At 36.4% G+C, this 18623-nt stretch overlaps 1 protein-coding gene across 1 annotated transcript; it reads left to right on the top strand.

Annotated features, from left to right (window-relative positions):
* The first annotated feature begins 896 nt into the window (after positions 1-896).
* On the top strand, positions 897-16232 carry LOC123694681 (85/88 kDa calcium-independent phospholipase A2). Its single transcript, XM_045640178.1, has 15 exons — positions 897-1082; positions 1160-1370; positions 1442-1532; positions 2059-2226; positions 2707-2838; positions 3208-3388; positions 6799-7243; positions 9956-10129; positions 10587-10855; positions 11130-11273; positions 11963-12095; positions 13116-13261; positions 13547-13662; positions 14659-15063; positions 15518-16232. Exons 1-14 carry the CDS (start codon positions 1070-1072, stop codon positions 14875-14877), a joined length of 2442 nt encoding a protein of 813 aa, XP_045496134.1. The 5' UTR covers positions 897-1069; the 3' UTR covers positions 14878-15063; positions 15518-16232.
* The last annotated feature ends 2391 nt before the right edge of the window (positions 16233-18623 follow it).

The raw sequence follows: 18623 nt of genomic DNA, 5'->3' as shown, positions 1-18623 counted from the left end.
AATGGTGTCTTTCCATAAAAGAGAACTTTTATAACCTGGAAATTATTTAAAAAATGTCAACAAAAATGTATCAACAAGGATTTACTAGTCAAAGCTTTTCGCTTGTTTACTTCAAACCAAAGATAAATACTAAATAGTTTTAGTTAAATTTATAAATGTTTTTGAGTTGTGTGTAATCTGAACATCAAATTGTAATAAGTATTAAACATTATTATGAATATGTTTTTTGTATTATTTTAAATACGCATGTTTCCTGCTTGCATATTATAAACAAAGTCGCTTTCTCTGTCCCTGTTCCTATTGAATATTGCACTTAAATTTTTAAAGAATAAAAAAAATCGATCACGAGGCAGGATTCGAACCCGCGTCTTTAGTCTTATGACGAAGCTTTTAGCTTGACCACCCGTTTAGCTACTTTTGAAACATTCCCTCAGGAAATTATTTTGACCAAACAGGGAAAAAGATAGTTTTAGCGGTCAATGTTCGTGCAAGTAGCGGGGCAAATAATAAATACGCATAATATGTACATATACAATGCACTCGCTAATCGCCTGTAGAATGTATTATATGTAGATCTTTTATTACCTACTTTACTCTTTGATGTAGATTCGCATAAGCGTCGAAGAATTATTTTTCGGCCGTAATCAAAGGTAAGACGAATGTGTGAACAATTATTCCCGTCGATACTACAAAATATATCGTCGAATTACGATGCGAATAGCAAACACAAATGTGTAAATTCATCATATTTTTTGAGATTTCATATATTTGACATTGGCAAATAGTCAAGACTTCTTGCCGTAAAATTGCTCATACCCTCGGAGCTCAATGTACCTAAAATTATTATTGACGTAACGCTAATGTCATTCATGATTCAAGTGTCATGTCATCTCTAGAGAAGGAAGGACGGATCACGGAATACGGACTACCTATTCAAGAATAAAAAATAAAGCGACGATTTAAAGAAAAGTAATAATTATAATCGACCATTGACTCATTCGGGCAATAATAAAAATTGAAACGTGTCCTCTTAAATAGGTAACTAAACAGAAAATATCAAAAGAAAAACATGTTTAACTCCTGTAAGTATATATATTCAACAAATAATATTCTTGTGTAAAAATTATCCCTGGTATTACAATTTATATCGTTTTTTTAGTTTTTCGGAATTGGCTTGCGGTCGATGACCCACCGAACAAAGTTATAGAAGTCAGATCCGACAATTATATTTCGAGACCAATACATTACAGGGATGATTCGATGCTTATGTATGGACCAAAAAATCCCTCAGATGGAAAAAATAATAAGGATAAGTGTTACGAAATTGTTTTACACAAACCTTTCACTGAGAGCTTACATCAAATGTACAGGTTGGTAAAGTTAATCAAAGATTAGTAACTATTGTGAAATAAATTATTCCAAGTTGTGCTGTTTATTTCAGCCTATTCCGGTCAGAAAACAGAGAAGAATGTGAGGAAAAGTTTATTATATTTAAAGATAGGATCCCTGTGTATATCAAAGTAACTAAGGAGGTAAGATATCCCAATTTAATTGAAATATATACTCACAAAATAATGAAATGTTTTTATTTTATATTAAAATTAATAAATTCCTTATTGCTTAGTCTGTTTCAATATAGGCTGGTATACAGGCATATTTTTTATAACAGCATTAGAACACTTATTATGGCACTATTAGAATTATCAGTTTGATATAAATGTAGGGCAGTTTTAACTCTTTATCTATGTTTTGACGATTGAGCAATAATGATTTTATATTTATTTTAGTTATGATTTTATATTTAAGAACACACAGTAATGTTAATATGAGTCTAATAATGGTAATTATAAAATTTACAGTTTTCAGCTAGTTCTTTAATTTTTTTTTTAATATTAATGGTGCATTTCTTATAGTTCTGTCATTATAAATTAACTTTCCGCCTATGCCTCCGCCAGCCTAATAAATTATATATACATAGGGACAGAGAAAGCGACTTTGTTTTATAGCATGAAGTGATGCTATAAAATTAACAAAATACCTAAATCATTGTTTTTCTAGTGCACTGTCCAAAGCTTGCAAAAGCTATGTGACATACTGAGTGAGCACAAATCATGGACGGTGGCTCACATGGTCGCGCACTTTGGTCAATATGAGCTACTCAACGAGCCTGATGTGCAGAGACATATCGATGAAGTGGACCCAGCGACTGGCGCTACAGCTTTGATGGTATGTTTGTTATAATGAGACTATGCTTTTTGTATATTAATCTGCTCTTGCTATGATCATATTATTATGTAAGATTTATGTTTTAGTGAATTATACCTGATTAACATCAAGAACTTGTAGTCTACAATCTGTACCCTAAAATTTCTGATAAATAAGTGTTTTTTTTTTTTGAGGATTTACTTCTTTTTGTTATTGAATTTAACTTCTTATGTACTGCAATGTAGTGTAATATACTGCAATTGCTACTGCAGTGCAGTATTATAAGAAGTTTATTTCATACTATAATAGCTACATAGATTACAGTCATCTTTAGTTAGCATCAATAATGTTTTAATTCATGGATCAAATAGAAAGCAGTGGCACAGTAAACGGAATAACAGTATTTTACAGAATCCAGTGTATTTTAATATATTATGTAATTAATTTACCTAAATTAAATTATTTATTTTTATTTTTAACTGAGATTCTTATTTTCAACAGATAGCAATAAGAACTGGAAATATCAGAATGGTGCACAGTTTGATTTCAATGAAATGCTCTCTCAATATCATTGACCTTGACGGGAACTCTGTGTTTCACTATGCAGCCGCAAGCAACAAGGAAGTTATTAATGTAAGTATCTATTTAATTTTCATTATAAAAATAAAAACAAAAACATAATGCTTTAGTAAAGTATAAGTTAAGAGTTTCATGTCCACTGATCACTTTTAAGTTTTAACCACTAAATGTAAGTTGTTGTAATAGTTCACAGAGAAATCTAATAGTAAGCAAGTTATTGCTCACTATTAATTTTCTGTCGGCTTAATAAGTGTTGCAGAGTCTGAATTTTCTTAAGGTACATTAGGAAACATAATTTTTTCACTGTACATATTTTGAAATTCGGAATATTATTTTAAGGAATAAGTAGTATAAAATCATAACATTAATTAATTTTTCCTATTCCCTAGCAATTTTTTCGCCAACTAATACTCTTTATTCCAGGCACTAGCAAGCAAAACATCTAACTCGTTGAACATATACAACAAGCAAGGCTACACGCCGCTACACATGGCCTGCCTCGCGGATGCGCCTGACTGTGTCCGAGCGTTGCTATTGGCTGGCGCTGATGTTAATTTGACTGCTGCTAAACGTACTACGGCTAGCACTAGTCAGGCTATTCCAGGTAAAAAAGTTTACTTACCGAAGTTGATTCATAGGTTTTAACTTTTTTTATGTATAGATAAAACCTATAGTATGTATTAAGAAATCGTAGCAGAAGTGTTTGAAACAGCAACATGCATGAAAATTATCTCTTGTTTATTTTTAATATATAAATAGACTCCTTATTTTTGTGATAAAAACTAATTCTTGAGGAATAATTTTGAATTTGAAATTTCTAGAATGAATTAAAAAAACGCATAATTTTTTTTTTACATTGTGTCACTTAATTTTAATGCTAAAATATGATATCATAACCCATTGCCCATTAAAATTTTAAAAGGCTTTGGAGAATCCAAATCATCACCACAGGAACAATAGCTAATATTCTTAATATCATTCCTTATGAAGCCTTCACATAGTCATAGCATCTATATAAATATTGTCTAATGTTAAACATTCAATCAAATCATTTGCTAGTTTCATATCCGTACATACATTCATTATAATATCACGATATTGACTCATAAATGTATACTAGGTAAGATAATAAAATATATTCTTCATATTGAGTGTTTATCTCTATTAATTATTATAAATACTAATACTCGGTGAACTTTGTACCAGTTAGATATTGGTTTGATTTTCATTATGTATTTATAAACAAAATCTACAATCAATTTCGACTTTTAACCAATAAATGAAGTGCTTATCATGCACCCTTTTTTTTTTTTTTTTTCCAAGTGGGGAAATCTTGCCTAAGATACCCACGGCTCCCGGGGAAGGAGCCGTGGGTTATGTCGGATTCCTACCGACCAAAACCCCACCGTGTACCAACGCGCTGCTTTAGACGGGATGCGGGTACACATTCGCAATCTTCCGCATGTCCCGCCCAGCAGTTGCCCGTTTCCAGGCTCTCCGCCACTTGCCCGTTTCCAGGCCCTCCACCAAATGCCCACCCCGGGGTGGCGCAAGCCGTACACGAGCTCACGCCACCCACTCGCCGATGATGGATTGTTCCCCGTTCCATCATCGGCGTTCCCCAAACCCTCGACCCCAGCACTGACCGGCCGAAGGACGCGCGCCGAAAGGCCCTCCGAAACGTGAGTCACGCGTCAAACGACCCTCCGGCGCACTTTTATAGAGGTTTCCCTCGCAGCCCCCACCTCACACCAGAGGTGGCGGCCCTCGGTCCGGCCCCACGGACCGGATTACGAGTTGGCAGACGGCTGTCTCAGGACAGCCGCCGCCCTACACCCACCTACAGGAGTCACCGCGTGTCACAAAAGTGACGCGTCGGGATCCCGCCCCCTGTTTTGTTGGTAGTTAGACTACCAACAAAAAACAACGCGCGCGGCCTCTGGCCGCCATCCATCGCCGCAAAGCGCAGCCCCCTGCCAGTCGGTCGGAACGAGACCCAAACGAGCCCCGATCGACCTTCCAACCCCGTTTTGCCCAGCCAAATTACCAGGCCGCGACCACTAGCCGCCATCCCTCGCCGTACCACAACGGCACCTGAGCCAATCCTGGCCCCCCGGAGGACCCTAGCCAGCTAGCCAGCCATCCAGCCAGCCAGCCAGCCAGCCGGACAACCAGCCGGTGACAGCATGCCAGCCAGCCGCCGCGGCTCAAAGCAGCCAGCCAGCCAACCGGTGGAGCAGCCGGTTTCAGCCAGCCTGCCAGCCGGCCCCCTAGCCAGCCAGCGAGGCAGCCGGTGTGACCAGCCGGTTCCAGCCAGCCCGGCCAGCCGGCCTTCAAGCCAGCCAGCCAGCTATATGGATCCCTGGCCGTCGAACCAATCGTGTCGTCAGACGACAGACCGGCCTTTCAGCCCCTCCGCGTCCAATTAGCTTCACTCAGAGTACACGAGGGCACTCCAAGCTACTGAGCCCCCCCGGCCACGACAAGGCTTGGAACTGATGGGGGGGACTTATCATGCACCCGTGTTATCCCTCAGCCCCCGGAATCACAGACACAATAGAAAATCTATTGTGTTGTGGTCTCATTGGGCCGATCGCTGGTCAATGGGTTAATCAAATTTTGTGAATATCAATCAATCAAATAAATTTGTCTATTAGCCATTGGTTGTTAATATTACAAGGATTTTACTTAAGAATATTTTTTTAATAAAACCATTTTATAGCAAAAATTTATCATCATTGCAAAGTTTAATTTTGTTAAACTTGATCTGAGTAACATGTTTACTCTTTTTAATTGCATAGTTAATTAATACACAATGCAATTTAAATTAAATGGTATCCTTTTTCTTGTGTGAAGTGAAATGTTTTTATATTTGTAACTAGCTTCCGCCCGCGACTCCGTCCGCGCGGATGTCGGTCTTTGCGTGGATGGTTTATTTCTCCATTTTGAGTAACTCGGACAATGACATCTTATAAATATCTATTGGACCCAAATACGGCTAGGTCTATAATAATACGCAACGTGTGTTCGCGGTACCTACTACAGAACAACGTCTATGGATAACTGAAAAATTGAGATTAATTTTTTTTCTACGTATTTTTCCAGGATAAAAAGTATCCTATTTTACGCCCAGGATAATAAGGTATAATTATACCAAGTTTCATCGAAATCGAACCGGTAGTTTTCACGTGATGTCTTCACATACAGACAGACAGACAGACAGACAGACAGACAAAAACTTTTTTAAACACATATTTGGGTTTGGTATCGATCCAGTAACACCCCCTGCTAGTTATTTTTTCAATATTTTCAATGTACAGAATTGACCCTTCTACAGATTTATTATATGTATAGATTATATTTGAGTCTTTATTACTATTCCAAGGTTACTATTTTAGTCACTAATGAGAAGTTTACGTGACACTCGTTTAATAGTGAAATTTTATTTTGTATAAAATGACTAGATTTCCGCCCGCGGCTTCGCCCGCGTTTGCAAAGGAAAACCCGCATAAAAACTATTCTATGTGTTAATCCAAGTTACCCTCTATATGTGTGCTAAATTTCATTGTAATCGGTTCAGTAGTTTTTACGTGAAAGAGTAACAAACATCCATACATCCATACAAACTTTCGCATTTATAATATTAGTACCTAGGATCATAAGCATAAGCTTACTTTGTTAATTATTTTGTCATCATACAATTTTTTAATCTCGAAAATTCGTGAAGAAGCTTTAACATAGATGATCGGAATTCGGACTTATAGCTCGTAGTCGTATAGGCTATATTAATCTTTACTAATATTGTTTGTTTGTTTGAATGCGCTAATCTCAGGAACTGCTGATCCGGTTTGAAAAATTCTTTCGGTGTTAGATAGCCCATTTATCGAGGAAGGCTATATTATATCATCACGATAAGACCAACAGGAGCGGGGCAATGCGGGTAAAACCGCAGGGCACGGTTAGTATTATATAGGAATAACCTAGCGTTTTTCATATTTACTTTTCAATTACCAGGTATCGTCGGTGACGTTGTCCAAGACAACCGCCCCAAGTTATTCCAAGAGGACATGAAACGCGGAGGCACTCCCTTACACTGGGCGATATCCCGCGAAGTAGTCGAAGCATTGGTCGACAAAAATTGCGACATAAACGCTGTGAACTTTGACGGGAGAACTGCCCTTCACATCATGGTGTTAAGGAGCAGATTGGAGTGCGCTACTGCGTTACTATCTAGAGGCGCAGAACATTCCACTGGTGATAATGAAGGAAATACTCCACTGCATTTGGTTGTGAAACAAACGAATGCGTCGATAGTGCAAGCGCTTATTGTGTTTGGGGCAGAGTTGGAGGCAAAGAATAATGCTGGGTTCACGGCAAGGCATTTGGTGCCAGCGGAAATGTCGAATAACAGCAGTTATGATAAGATCTTGTATTATCTACACGCTGTTGGAGCGAAGAGGTGAGGTTTTTTTATTAATTAAGATTTATATTTCTTATCAAAACAAAATTTATAATTTCGTTAGTAAGAAACAAATCTTTTAGAAACAATTACGTGCCACTATTTTACTTTCATAAAATCTATAATAAATATTTATGACTCTCGTACATTTTATACTAAGTATCTGGATTAGGCAAAAGTTATTAGATTTAAAAAAATAATTTTCTGTTTGTAATAAACATACAGTGGTGGTCATATAATTAAGAACGCTGATACAAAGGGAAGATTTTTTCAGACTAAGATGCATAACTAATTTCATGTGATTATTTTTATTTTTCTCGATATAGAAATACTTTTCCAACAAATCACTGTATTTATTAATACACCTAAAAATTAGCCTAAAAATTAATAGACAAACTTTTTACACTACTTCTAAACATAGTATTCCTATTTACTGGCTGGTCACATAATTAAGAACGCTAAATAGTTTATACTTTTATTCAGATTTGAATAGAGAACACTCGACTTGATTTGTGGTTGTAGGTGTATTTTGGCGCCATTAAGAGTTGCCAAAGATTAAAAGTGATTACTTCTTATTAAAAAAAATGGGAAAAAATAAAAGTTGTGATAAATCTACTAGGGAAGTTATAATAAAACTTCGCGGGAAGAATTGGTCTTATAAAAAGATAGCCGACCATCTGCAATGTTCAAAAACTATGGTTTTCCACGCCATAAGGCATTTTGATACGTATAAAAACAACTTCGGATGTCCCACGTATGCCAAGACATAGAAAAACAACTCCTCGGGATGACCGAAACATCGTCCGTATGGCGAAACAAAGTCCTTTTAAAGGGTCCAATGAGCTGAGAAAAGAATATTTCGGGGAAAATAACCCTTCAGCAATCTCAGCACGCACTATTCGAAGACGTTTGGTAGAAGAAAAATTGCATGGTCGGATAGCAAGAAAAGTACCCATGTTGAAACTTTGCCACGGGCAAGCCCGTCTTAGATTTGCAAGAAAATATGAAAACTGGACTGTGCGACAGTGGAAAAATGTACTTTTCTCTGAAGAAAAGAAAATAAACAGAGTATGTTCCGATGGAAAACGTTATGTTCGACGTCCTCCGAATACAGATTTCGACCCTAAGTACACGAAAGTTACATTAAAACACGGTGGTGGGAATGTGAAAATTTGGGGGTGCTTTTCTGGACATGGTGTTGGTCCTGTAAAGTTGATAGAAGGTAACATGGATCAATTCCAATACAAAAATATACTGGAAGGAACAATGTTACCTTATGCTGAAGAAGTTCTACCGGTTATTTGGACATTCCAGCATGACAATGATCCAAAGCACACTGCACACACTGTAAAGGAATTTCTAACAGCGCAGTCAGTTTCTGTTTTGGACTGGCCAGCTAACAGCCCTGACCTAAAACCAATAGAGAATCTGTGGTTCGAAGTAAAGAAAAAGGTTTCAAATACACAGTGTCGAAATTTAAGGGAGCTGTACGACGTTTTCTTAGAAGAATGGAACTCTATTTCTCTAGCAAAATGTCAAAAATTAATAGAGTCAATGCCTCGCCGGTGTAAAGCAGTAATTAAAAGCCGTGGACATGCTATTAAATATTAATTTTAGTTAAAAATGTATTAACTTGCTTTATAAGTTTTTCGCGCAACGTATTATTGTATTTTTTTTAATGAAAGTGTCATACAAAACAATTCCCGAGCAGATAAATTAATCGTTCTTAATTATTTGTCCAGCTTCACTATTATTTAAATGTGTTGCTTTGGTAAAATAAATTATTTTTCAAAAAAATTGTTGGCGATTTTATTATTTATTCTTAAGGCCGTGTACGCGGTCCGTCCGCTGTTTGGCTCAAATATGTGATTTTTCAAACCAGATTGTCCATCAACCACTTATCTTACAAACATATGAATTACTAATAATTTTAGGAAATTTTATTGACTATGTAGTTAGTTAAGAGTTTTTTTCAATTAATACAGTATTTGTGAATACCATCAAGATAACTGAGCCGATGATTACTTGATTTCACTTTTAGTGTCAATTTCGAAGCTAAAAATATCTGAAATTGCAGACAGATCTAACACACATTTTTTTTAACTAACTGCAAAAATCCTTATTAAAATAGTTAGTTAAAAGATTTTTTTATTTTGGACTTCTAACTTACGAAATTAAAATCTGAACAATGTGAATTTTTTAGAAATTATAGTCGACAAAATGATTATTTTCAACAAGATATTTGACTTAGTTTAATATAATTTATACATATTGCAATAAAAGAACGTCTTACTTATAAGATAAAATTTAAAAAATCAACTAAGGTACCTCTATTATTTTTCTACAATTTTTTTTAAAGTACTATAAAACACTGCGCGCGACCCGATTAAAATCAGTCGGCAGCGAGCCTTTCCAGAGAGAGGACATGTTGCTCTGCGCTCTCCTGTGGACCTATGCTGTTCATAGTAAAAGGATAGCGCAAGCCGCGATCTATCGTAATAGATCGCGGAGATTTTGACTTGCGTAAAATTGAATAAGCCCTCTTAAACTTAGTTGCTCTATTAATGTGGCTATTTTATGACATAACTAGTTGCTTCTCAGAAGGTGCACATCTCTGTGTATGACATTAATTAAATAAAAATTTCTAGTACTTCGAATCGTTTTCTTAATTATATGACCACAACTATAACTAAATGTTTATTTTCTTTTTAGATGTGATTCCGATGTACCAGGCTGTGGTCCATCCTGCTCATCCCGCGGCGAATACAACGGAGTACCGCCCCCCCCACTCGCCCGAGCGGCGACGCGTGACATGATTAGTGATATGCTCACCGCCGCTACTATGGACAGAGCCGCTACTTTGGGAACTAGCAAGAATGAAGGCCGGTGAGTTTTTCTCGTCATCAAAATCGTCATCCTCAACATCATCACCACCAGGACCTACAGCCATAATCCGCCTTCTTAAAAAATATTCAGTTCTTCAGTCTTTTGCGAAATAGCTTTTCTAAGCAATAAAACTTTATTAAAATTTATCTTTTACTTGACTCTTTTATACATGGTGTCCAAAAAGTAGTGATGAACGGAAGCTGGGAGGTAGAGGACCTAGAGGGCTATCCAAATCACCCCCGTTTATGTTATGCGATTTTTTGTATTTTCGGAGTTATGACGCTTTTTTTCAATTTTTCACCTATCGCCTACTCACTACTTTTTGGGACACCCTGTATTTAATGCTTCAGGTTAGAAACCGGTTTAAACCTAATAGATTTATTTTTCCTATTTTTATCGATATCTAATCACGCGCAAGCCGTATAAAAAACAATCAATCAACCATTTCCACTTTCAGTTTACTTTGTCTAGACGGCGGCGGAATCCGCGGTTTAGTTCTCGTACAAATCTTACTAAACTTAGAAGCAGCGATTGGCAAGCCAATAATACACTGCTTCGACTGGGTCGCTGGCACCAGCACTGGTGGGATACTGGCACTGGCGCTAGCCACTGGCAAGACGTTGAGAGAGTGCCAGAGACTGTACTTTAGGATGAAGGAGTTTGCGTTTGTCGGTATGAGGCCATATCCGTCAGAAGCTCTTGAGAGCATATTGAAGGAATGCTTGGGTAAGTTCCTTTGAACTGTTAATTGAACTGAATCCCTTTGTTACTGTCTTTCTTGCGTCAATTTAAATGATACTGAAAAATATCGAACATTATGTTTAAATCATTTATTTTTATTCTTATTTTGATTGCTAAGATTTAAAGGACTAAGTAAACTGTAGAAGAGAACTTTAGTACACTATAATATTTATTAGTATACATTTTGTAGTTTGATCATGTTAAACTTTTTCATGAGATAATTTATTCATATAGTATTTTTTATATATTTATCTTATAGGTACCGATACTGTGATGGCTGACATCGATTATCCCAAATTGATGATATTGGCCGTGCTAGCGGACAGGAAGCCGGTAGACCTGCACATTTTCAGAAATTATCAATCTGCCGAAGATATTCTATACAACTTTAATGGGACATCCAGTGAGTAAAGTGTGATTGAATATATAACTATGTATATCATAACAATATACCAGAGCTATTTTACAGATTTCTCATAAAATTTGTACGCTTGCACATTTTCCAATAACCAACATTGACGTAAAAAAAATAATAGACATATTATTTTTTCTATTATTTTTTATGTTAGTTTTAATTTACAGGTCACAATTATATGATTACCTTTATTGTTTAAATGCGAACAAAAATTAAAAATAATTCAGATTTGCTAATCCAGACTTTAATCTATCTCGGAAAGAGTAACAAACATTTAACATACATCTATAATTAAGCTATTGCATAGCTTCTATCGCGGGCCTTGAGCGCGGGGACCGAATCGAGAAATTCCGTAACGAAAAAACCTCACGCTCCCCACTCCGACGGGCGGAGGTGTGGCTTAAAGGTATAGCGTGCAATAGCTTTACTGCGGCAGTCCCCGAGTGCCGTTTTTTATTTATTTATTAATATATCTTAATATATATAAATCTCGTGTCACAATGTTTGTCCTCAATGGACTCCTAAACCACTTAACCGATTATAATAAAATTCGCACACCAGGTGCAGTTCGATCCAACTTGAGAGATAGAATATTTTAAATCTCAGATCGTTTTAGAGAAAGCGGGCGAATCCGCGGGCGGTAAGCTAGTACTTATCTATAATAATATATAAATCAGGTCCAAAAGCAGAAGCCAGTGACCAAACGTCAGTGGTGGTGCTCCCGGAGCCCCCGCCGCCCGCGGAGCAGTTGGTGTGGCAAGCGGCCCGAGCCACTGGGGCTGCGCCCTCCTACTTTAGGGCTTCCGGCAGGTAACGTATCATAAGAGCAAATATAAAAACGCAAATAATTTCTTAGATTTACACACTATAAAGCTACAGATTTATATAAGTACTAGCTTCCGCCCGCGACTCCGTCCGCACGGATGTCCGTCTTCGCGTGGATGGTTTATTTCTCCATTTTGAGTAACTCTGACAATGACATCTTATAAAAAAAAGAATCCACTGCGGGTAACGCAACGTTTGTTCGCGGTTTTATAGAACAACATCTATGGATAAAACTGAAATCGAACCGTTAGTTTTCACGTGATAACAGACAGACAGACAAAAAATTTTTTTATGACATTATTGGGTTTTGGTATCGATCCAGTAACACCTCCTGCTTTTTATTTTTTCAATATTTTCAATGTACAGAATTGACCCTTCTACAGCTTTATTATGTGTATAGATTAACAACACTTTACAAACACACACAAGTACCGCCGTCTATGTCACTCAAACATACGCACTGCGTACTAGAACGCTACACTCCTACAATTCGCAATACTCCAAAGAAAAAAAAAGGATTTATCTTTTTTGCATTAGATTCTATTCTTGAAAGATTTTTCTGCAACTGTGATAGCGTTTATCTCTTATCAAGTGTAAGTAATAATCTACCTTTAAAAAAAAACATAAGTTATGTCAAGGGACAGCCGGATGGAACGAAGTGTTAAGTTAGAGAGAGACAGACAGAGAACCACGCGCACGCCGCTCGGCTTACAACTGTAGCAAAAAGTGTCGTGACAACTTTTCGTAAGAATTTTTTCCGTAAAAGTGTCGTGACAACTTTTCATAAGAATTTTTTCCGTAAAAGTGTCGTGACAACTTTTCATAAGAATTTTTTCCGTAAAAGTGTCGTGACAACTTTTCGTAAGAATTTTTTCCGTAAAAGTGTCGTGACAACTTTTCGTAAGAATTTTTTCCGTCTAGCCCCCTTTTACAACGCGCGATAAGGAATTTCGTTCCAAAAGTTGTACTAAAACTACATGATTCTTTGATCTATCTTACTTCCAGATATCTAGACGGCGGGTTAATGGGAAACAATCCTACATTAGATGCGCTCACGGAACTAGCCGAAGTGAGGCTCGCGTTAGAAGCGACGGGACAACACGAAGCCGCTAAGAAGACGCATTTGAAAGTTGTGGTCTCTTGTGGAACGGGTATGTTTATCAATTTGTTGGTTATTTATTTATTAAATAAATAGTTAATGAATTGACAAGCTTACTAAATAGGACAGAATTATGACAAATAAAGTCTAGTAATTGGGATGTTATGAAAGTTTCTACTTATGAAAAAGAGATTAAAATCGTCATCGATGTTTTTGAGCTTATTCATTACGAATATACATTAGAAAGATTTTATTATTACTTCTTATGGCTAAACACCTGTTTGTTATATGTTACATAGAAATGGAGTGAACATATTGTTATTTTTGGATGTTTCAGGTATGGTTCCAGTGACGAAATTAAAAGATATAGACGTGTTCAAACCAGAGAGTTTGTGGGACACAGCGAGGCTTGCGTTTGGTCTGTCGTCTATCGGCAAACTGTTGGTTGATCAGGTAAGTTAGATTATTTTTAATACTTCAGTATGAAATTGTGAATTGTAGGGAAAACGCTGCTTTTACGTTCAAAATTTAATTTTGGTCATTTTTTCCTAGTTTTGCTAATTATGTACGTAAAAAATAGTTAAAAAGAGACAATAAGATGTCTATTAAAAAAAATAACTATGTTTACATCCTTAGCGCAGCTGGCATATAGGTATCGCTTCGTTTGTGTAGACATTATGTCTATGAAAACATAAGCACGCGTGCGTGTGCGGGCGGCGTATGTCCTGACCTACTGGTACACCCCTGGGTTTTATGAGTTTGTCTCATATAAAAAAAATGCGTTTTGTCTATTTTTTTACTTATTCAGTGCACGAAAAGCTTATAATTAATTTATTGCTGGTTTAATTGATTATACCGCGGCGGGCATCCCGTATATCGTATTGGTTATTTATTTTGAGTTTATTTCACAAATTGGAATTAACAATTTTGTTGGTTATTTATTTTTATATCGAGGGTTATTTTTTGGATCGACTAAAGTGATTAAAATAAGACTGATGATGCCTCTGTCGCTCGGTGTACATTCGCGAGCTAAGTATTTAATGGTATCGCTCCGCAGTGCATTTCCGATTATCCCTCGATGAATACATATTATTTTTGTAATAATGTTAATTGTGTGCGTGCGTGCACGTGCTCACGCGTGCGTTCAGTATGCAGTGTACGGACGCTGCTCGTATATTTGATTTTTGACACTCAGTGTATTCTATAATCGTTATTTTTTATTAAGCTATTGCATAGCTTCTATCGCGGGCCTTGAGCGCGGGGACCGAATCCAGAAATTCCGTAACGAAAAAACCTCACGCTCCCCACTCCGACGGGCACGGAGGTGTGGCTTGAAGGCATGCTATGCAATAGCTTTACCGCGGCAGTCCCCGAGTGCCACACGTCTTATTTATATAAACAATTAGATGACAGAGATTATTAGAGTTATGATCGTGTGTTATGTACCAGGCGACACAGTCAGACGGGCGGGTAGTGGAGCGGGCGCGGGCATGGTGCTCCGCGCTGGGCGTGCCGTACTACCGCTTCTCGCCGCAGATGTCCAGCGACACGGCGATGGACGAGCGCAGCGACGCGCTGCTGGCGGCCATGCTGTGGGAGGCGCACGCCTACATGCGCGAGCGGAGAGACCGCGTGCTGGAGCTGGCGGCCGTGCTGGCGGGTGAGTGACGCGCTGCTGGCGGCCATGCTGTGGGAGGCGCACGCCTACATGCGCGAGCGGAGAGACCGCGTGCTGGAGCTGGCGGCCGTGCTGGCGGGTGAGTGACGCGCTGCTGGCGGCCATGCTGTGGGAGGCGCACGCCTACATGCGCGAGCGGAGAGACCGCGTGCTGGAGCTGGCGGCCGTGCTGGCGGGTGAGTAACGCAACTGCTCTACCGATTTTGATACAATTTTGTTTTCGAAAATTATTAGCAAAATTGATCACAATAAATAACTAAATTCACAATTGCCTTATAAAAGTCCGATTTTGATAAATTTTGTTTGTGAAATAATTTTAGTCAAAACTCATAACTAAATTCATAATTACCTTAAAGTTCGAGAAAAAAATTCCGAGTGGCATTGTGTAAAACTGTAATTTAAATATCGAGTATGTAACTATTTAAATTAGAGTTTTACTAAAACACTCATTCATCAGTCATCTCACTCAACACATTATTGCATGGCAATAATGTTTAAAATTTATTATCACGCCCAATGGAAAACTCTGCCTAATAGACGCGTAGGCAGCGTTTGGCTTCCGACAATTTTTGAGCATGGTTTTGAGTCTACTTGCTCTTTATTAAAATATGTTTTTTTTGTTTGTTTCAGATTGAAATAAATACAATCCCTAGAAAAAATTAACACACATAATAAGTTATAATAAATTTATAATTGTTATCTCTATTTAATCGTTCGAATTACACGTATGCACAAAGTTATACCAATGTGAATATACATAGAATAGCGGGTATGTAGAATAGATCTGTTATTAGAACAATTTATATACTACGAGAATTGTAGTTATCATTTAGGTTATAATTGTATGAATACCAAAGTTGGTACTGCATTGTATCTTACGCTAGCTATATCGCGTGGCTTCACCTGGTTGAATTTGTATTAGGCCCTGGAACTCCCCTGATTTACATTTGATTTCTTTCATTATGACTTATGTGGGCTATTTTATGATTCATAGGAGATATTCTTAATTTTATGCTTAACGTGATAATAAGACTTAAAAATACCAATACGTAAATATGTGGTGTAAGGAAATTAAAAGAAAATATTTAGGAAAAGAGTTCGATTCTTGTAATTGTCGAATATAATGTAGAAACAACTTTTTTTATAATCTAGTATCGTATTCTTAAAACATTCGAAGATATGAGAATCTGTACTCAAAATTTACTTTATATTTAATATGAACCCAGTGATTTCTAATACGGGAATTGAATGCTAGTGAATCTATGATATATAAAAGAGCTAGATACGTTACCCGCTCTCTATTTTGGCAAGAAAAAACTCAGGTAAGTGCCCGAGTTTCACTTAGTCACGCACCATTCAGCGTCGTGGCTGGACGTTCTTTTTGTATTTTAATCGGCAGTTGTTATTACGAAGTACATGAGTGAGACATGTATTATGTCTCGTGCGTGAGAGTGAAAGAGAGAACAACTGTATTGGTGATAATGCGTTAGTAAGTAGGTATGTATTAATTACGCTGTTTTTTAGTGCAATGATGTTGGCGTATGCCGCGTCTACTAGTATAATAGGTCATTGTAGTGAATAGTCAGGGTTACCATAATATAAGTGAGGCTTATTAAAATAAAAAATATGAGTGTTTTTTTAAAGTTACCGTCGGTATTCATATACATTCATAAAATGGTTAAATCATATTGCTATCTCCTTTCCTCTATATTAGTAAATTATACCTTCTCTTTCTCTTATAGTGTTAAAACTTATAGGTTAACATAGTATATTCTAATTATTCATGTCTGAAATTTGTATCCAGTTAAAAATTTAGCTTTGAAATATTTAAATTAATAGATTTTTGTATAAAGTTCATTTCAATTATGGTATTATAAAAAAAGATTAAGGCTAATAAAAACCAAAAAAACTTTAAGACGTAAGAAATAGGCTTAATAGAAACATCGATCCTTAATAACAACTAGATACACAATCAGGAAGAAAAATATACTGTTCTGTGTGAGTAAATCCGACTTTAATACATTTGAATAAGGTTGATTTTATGTTGGTGTGTATTGACTAGCTAGGTTTAGTGATTACTCTTGGTACGGTTTATAAAATGCACCTTAAAGTAATGCAGATAAGCTTGATTTTGTTTAAACATTTGTTTCCTTTGAATAGAATTTTGACAAACACACTATAGAGGACAGTTTTAAGTTCTATTTTTCTATAGGATTATGTATCTAGTGGTTTTACTGATCGATGGGCAGTGGATAAATATTTTAATTTATTTTGGATGTGTTATCCGCGGACATGAGGCCTAGCGCTAGATTTTGTAAGCTGTAAAAAATAGGAATATAATAATACAATAAAATAGAAAAAATAATTAATATATAGGAATATAATAGTAAATAGAAACATGTTTCTAGTCTTTTGTGGTGGCTATAACTTACAATATGTTTAAAAGCTTAATATTTGTGCTAGCAATAGTCTCCAATTGCTGTGTCTGTTTATTATAAGGAAATATCTTATATAATTTCATTTTAGAAGTAAAAGATTTGTTCAAAGTGAGAATTTATTTAATGGCCCGTGCAGACGAGAGACTTTTCTTCATAGCGAAGAAAAAAGTACGCTCCGCGAATAAAAACTCCGCCGCGGACTTACTCGATACAGTTGTAAGTGATCTATTTTAGCGGAAAAAAGTCCGCGGACTAAATCCCTCGTCTGCGCAGGCCATAATTGCTATAATATATGTATCATTATTCTGACAAGTAAAAGTTGTAGCATATAACAGCTTTGAAATGTAACATTATCGAATTATAATTTATATAATTACTAGCTTACCGCCCGCGGCTTCGCCCGCTTTCTCTACAACGATTTGAGATTTAAATTATCCTATCTCTCAAGTTGGATCGAACTGCACATGGTGTGCGAATTTTATTATAATCGGTTAAGTGGTTTAGGAGTCCATTGAGGACAAACATTGTGACACGAGATTTATATATATTAAGATTTAAATTATTATATGTGTGCGTCTTACATGGGTAAGTAGTATAGTACTATAGTCTTACTGTGATGTTAAGTGTAGTAAATATCTATGAGATAGTTTAAAAAAATGTGTGCGTGTACACACGTAAGATGTGAAACTTCTTTATGACCTTATTTAAAAAAAAATAATTTACTATATGCAACTTTACAGAAATACGCGTGTTAGGGATAAGAAAAAGATGGCGCGTAACGGAAAAATGTCACGCGTAACGAAAAAATGTTACACTAAATTTTTTTCCAACCCCGATAAAGAAGTTTCACTTCAACAATGCATACATAGTATCCGTTATGTAACTCAGTAGTTAGTTTGTCTTGTTTCATTAAATTTTCATACATTCTACTTTAATTGCATATAATTCCATAATAAAGTCGCAAATTAGTTGTACTATTATTATTTTCGGAACATACCACCAAATTGTTTTTTTATATCATTGCTAGAAAATATGATAGAAATGAAGGATCTTGGTTCTGCCTTCGCGTTCCATTTCTAATTGTATGTTCATAATTTATATACAATACTGTATGCCTGTATATGGTATAATATTATAATACTGGTCAATGTATACAATGTATCTATGAGATCTCATAAAATAAGTTATCTTTTAACGTAAAAGAGACAAAGTTTGCTGTTTTGTATTGCTGTATACATTGTTTATGTTAGTGTTTTATTTTGTTTTTGTTTAAAAAATCATTCCAATAAATTTGTCGT

This window comes from Colias croceus, chromosome 9, assembly GCF_905220415.1.
Source record: "Colias croceus chromosome 9, ilColCroc2.1".
NCBI classification, from domain to species: Eukaryota; Metazoa; Arthropoda; class Insecta; order Lepidoptera; family Pieridae; genus Colias; species Colias croceus.
The sequence above is the reverse complement of the archived record's forward strand: the minus strand, read 5'-3'. Positions and strand labels throughout refer to the sequence as shown.

Bases quoted from the DNA above. Each gene is read 5' to 3' on its own strand.
- LOC123694681 (XM_045640178.1), top strand. The intron at 7,244-9,955 runs GTGAGGTTTTTT...TTTTCTTTTTAG, and splicing joins CACGCTGTTGGAGCGAAGAG to ATGTGATTCCGATGTACCAG. The intron at 10,856-11,129 runs GTAAGTTCCTTT...TTTATCTTATAG, and splicing joins CATATTGAAGGAATGCTTGG to GTACCGATACTGTGATGGCT.